The 4,288-nt window shown below is 31.4% G+C and overlaps 1 protein-coding gene across 1 annotated transcript; it reads left to right on the top strand.

The window, feature by feature from the left end:
• The first annotated feature begins 2,504 nt into the window (after nucleotides 1-2,504).
• Nucleotides 2,505-4,091, top strand: LOC107494580 (UDP-glucose flavonoid 3-O-glucosyltransferase 7-like). Its single transcript, XM_016115626.3, has one exon. It carries the CDS (start codon nucleotides 2,571-2,573, stop codon nucleotides 4,017-4,019), a length of 1,449 nt encoding a protein of 482 aa, XP_015971112.1. The 5' UTR covers nucleotides 2,505-2,570; the 3' UTR covers nucleotides 4,020-4,091.
• Nucleotides 4,092-4,288: the final 197 nt, after the last annotated feature.

Raw genomic sequence — 4,288 nt, 5'->3', positions numbered from 1 at the left:
ATTCTCATTATCATATAATCAACATAAACATAATCAATAAACCTTAAATGAAACTAAAACTAACATCTATTTATTACTATTATTTCCTTGAAAGCTATATTTTCTAATATCTACATCCTAACCTTTTCTTAATAACGATTGCCATTCGTTTAATGTAAATAGATACAATGAATTCTAAACTCAAATAAATTTAAAATTAAATCTCATTATTATTATTATTATTCGACAGCAATGTCAAATTATATTTGTTAATTCTAACTCCAATATCTAAACTAAACTAAATCCTATTTGGTTTATATAGTAATAACTATTAATAATATCTAATTAATTTATATTTATATAACTGATTCCCCATTTCTTGTATATTATTATTATTATTATTATTATTATTATTATTATTGTACGGCCACATATAGAAATTAAATTAACAACCATACATTATTCTACTAACTCACCACATTACTATTATTATTCTTACAGTAATTAACTAACTATCTAAACTAGTTTAACTTACTAAACCAAACCTAAACTAACGGTCATAATAATAATAATAATAATAATAATAATAATAATAATAATAATACCTCGTTCAGGATAAATAAATTAATGTCACTTAGTTCACTAATTATACTTACACAACTCTAACACTTGAACTAACTAACTAACAGCATACATTCACTAATTATAAACATTGCATGTAATCTAATTTTTTTTATTTAAATTAAAAAAATTAATTTCATAAAATAAACTTACATAATTAGGTTCACCAAGATAATTAACAATGTGTAGCTCTGGACGATTCACATCTTTTGTTCTTCGTCTCCTTGGCATTGTTCAACTTGGTCCCCTCCTTGAATTTTTTTTTTGATGCTGGAGCTTCAATGGAAGGAAATGGATATTGAAAGAGAAAGAAGGGTTTGAGGGTGAGAGAGGAACGAATGTTGGGGACCGGATGGAAGAGTGGGGTATTAGACCAATGTGAGAAGGGGTCCACTAAACGGGTTCCTGCATGCTCGACGCGTGGCCTTGGTGCGCAAATCGGACGGTCCGATTTGTTTACCATCCACGCCAGTAATCGGACCGTCCGATTTCATACCCCCCAAATCGGACCGTCCGATTTCACTTCGCAGCCCCCACCCTCCCGTAATACACGCCGCACCTCCATATCGCTGGAATACACCAACACAACCCTCATATTAAAATTAAAAAAGTGGACTAAAACCTACGAGTTTTATAAGTGAGAGAGAGAGTTTAATCATAATACTGTATACTTTATATAAATTTAGTAACTAAAGATAATCTCTTTTGTACTTTATGAGAAAATAAATACTCTTATTTTGTATAATCTATTTAATTTTGTCTCGATAATATGGGTTAGTTTGAGATTAATTTTTATTTTATTAATATTTTAAATTTAAACAATAAATATGATAAATTTATAATGTTAACATAAAAAATTAATAAATTAGAGACTAAAAGTATTAACGATTTGTTTGGGTGAGTTTCTAAGAAAATATCTTCTTTTAAGTTATTTTTTTAAAATATTTTATAGAAAAATAAAAATAATTTTATGTTTAAATATCTCATATAAAAGATATTTTTATTTATCAATTATGTTTGGGTATAACCATATAAAAGTACTCATTTATTTATTTATTACTAAAAAATATTTAAAAAAAATTTTAAAAAAGATGTAAATCTTAACTTTTCAAAAAAAATATTTTTTTTATTATTTTATTTTTATTACTAAAAATTTATTAAATACACTAACAAATAAAAAAATTATTAAAAATATTTTTTTATTAACTTAATGACATCTAAACAAATACAAAATTACTTACAAAATACCTAAGAATTATTTTTAATGGGTATGCTCATCTCCAATTTACATGCATGGCTTATCAAAGACGAAGCCCATGTCCTTCACCTCCTCCATTGATAAATGATAATGACATATAATATAAATTGATTTGTGATGTGTATCGTTTTACTGACGGATAAATAATTTGATTTGCTGTTGAGAGATCAATTTAAAACGTTTAAGATGTGTTTGGTTTGATTTTTATTTTTTATTTTTTTATTTTAAATTTTAGATGTATTTCACGTATAATTATTTTTATATAAATTTAATAATTAAAAATTTTGATTTAATTATCATCTAACGATTTCTAAATATTAACTTTATAAGAAAACAATTATACATAAATTTTAAGACTATTTTTTCTAGTATCAAATTAAATTAATGTCAACTTTTAACAAAGATCATTTTAGCTATAAAAAATACTCAGAATTTATTAATTTTAATTATTATTTAATCATTAACTTAACTTTTTTTAATTTAATTATCTAACATACTTTATCTTATATTTTTAAATATTACTAACTAATTAATAATAAAAAAATAATAAATTTTGATACTCCTCCCACTCATCTTTAACTATTATTTCTTTTTTCTTCTATAAATTGATTACGAAGTATCTAATATAGCCAATGCAAATAGCGACGGCAACTTCCTTCTTCCTCTCGTATATGCATAAGTCTGAATCTTCCTACCCATAATTAGAAAAAAGATGAATACTTCAAATCCTAACCTACACATATTGTTATTCCCTTTCCTAGCACATGGGCACATAATTCCTACCATTGACATGGCCAAATTATTTGCCACAAGAGGGGTTAAGTCCACCATAGTCACCACCCCACTCAACGCATCACTCATCTCCAAAGCCATAGAAAAATCAAAACGACACCATCACAAAGTGATCCAAATCCAAACCATTGAGTTCCCTTGTGAGGAAGCAGGTTTACCCAAGGGGTGTGAAAACATGGACTCAGTCCCTTCCCAAGATTTGTTCCTCGCGTTTTTTCATGCCACTAGTTTGTTGCGAAAACCCTTTGAAGAACTACTTCTTGAGCAACATCCACACTGTGTTATTGCAGATGCATTTTATTCTTGGGCAACAGATTCTGCTTCCAAGTTTGGGATCCCGAGGATTGTGTTCCACGGCACTTGTTTCTTCTCCTTGTGCGCTTCCGATTGCATGGGACTTTACGAGCCGCACAAGAATGTCTCGTCCGATTCGGATTCCTTCCTGGTTCCTCGCCTTCCCGGCGAGATTAAAATGACAAGGAAGGACGTGCCGGCTTTCATAACCAACAAGGAGAACAGCACGGAGTTTGTCAAGCTCTTGGAAGATGCAAAGGAAGCACAGGCCAGGAGTTATGGTGTTGTTGTCAATAGCTTCTACGAACTCGAGAATGTGTACGCAGATTTCTACAAGAACGAATTCGGGAGAAAAGCATGGCCTATAGGCCCTGTTTCTCTCTGTAACAAGGACACAGGAGAGAAGGCAAACCGGGCAAAAGAAACTACAATTGATGAGTTTGAGTGCTTAAAGTGGCTTGACACAAAGAAACCAAATTCAGTTGTTTATGTTAGCTTTGGAAGTTTAATAAGCATGCCAGATTCTCAGCTTAGAGAAATTGCATTGAGTCTTGAGACCTCAGGCCAACATTTCATTTGGTTGGTGAAGAAAAACGAGAAAGACGGGGCGGAATGGCTACCGGAAGGGTTCGAGAAGATAATGGAAGGTAAGGGACTAATTATAAGAGGTTGGGCGCCTCAAATCTTGATTCTTGAGCACCAAGCGGTCGGAGCATTTGTGACGCATTGTGGTTGGAATTCGACGTTGGAAGCGGTGGCTGCAGGGGTGCCGATGATCACTTGGCCTATTGTCGCCGAGCAATTTTTTAACGAGAAGTTGGTGACCGAGGTTCTTGAAATTGGAGTGCCTGTGGAAGCTGTGAAAGGGGTTAGGTTGGAGGGTGAATGTGTTGGATGCGATGCATTGGAGAAAGCTTTGAAGAGAGTAATGATTGGGGAGGAAGCAGAGGAAATGAGGAACAAAGTGAAGGTTCTTGCTCAGTTGGCAAAGCAGGCTGTGGAAGAAAATGGATCCTCTTACTTAGCTTTCAATGCTTTAATTCAAGAGTTGGTTTCACTTTCTCTCTCAAGGTGAATTTAAAAATAACAAGCTAAAGGTTAAGGTACTCCATAATAGTTAAATAATTTAAGAGTAAAGTATGTTCGTTTGTTCTTAAGTTTCAATCGTCCTGTTAAGTTTCAAATATTTTAAAATTGGCTCAATATTTTTCTACTGTTAACAGAATTGATGGCGGGATAAAATTGAGATGATTTTGAAACGTTAAGAGTTCAAACAGAATAAAAACGTCGAGGATAAAAATGATACATAAAAATCAATTTTAATTTTATCATTCAATAATATTA

This window comes from Arachis duranensis, chromosome 6 (genome assembly GCF_000817695.3).
Source record: "Arachis duranensis cultivar V14167 chromosome 6, aradu.V14167.gnm2.J7QH, whole genome shotgun sequence".
NCBI lineage: Eukaryota > Viridiplantae > Streptophyta > Magnoliopsida > Fabales > Fabaceae > Arachis > Arachis duranensis.
Note: the sequence above shows the minus strand (reverse complement) of the source record. Positions and strands in the feature narration are given on the sequence as shown.

Excerpts from the sequence above, each read along its gene's own strand:
- LOC107494580 (XM_016115626.3), top strand. The coding sequence starts at position 2,571 with ATGAATACTTCAAATCCTAACCTACACATATTGTTATTCCCTTTCCTA.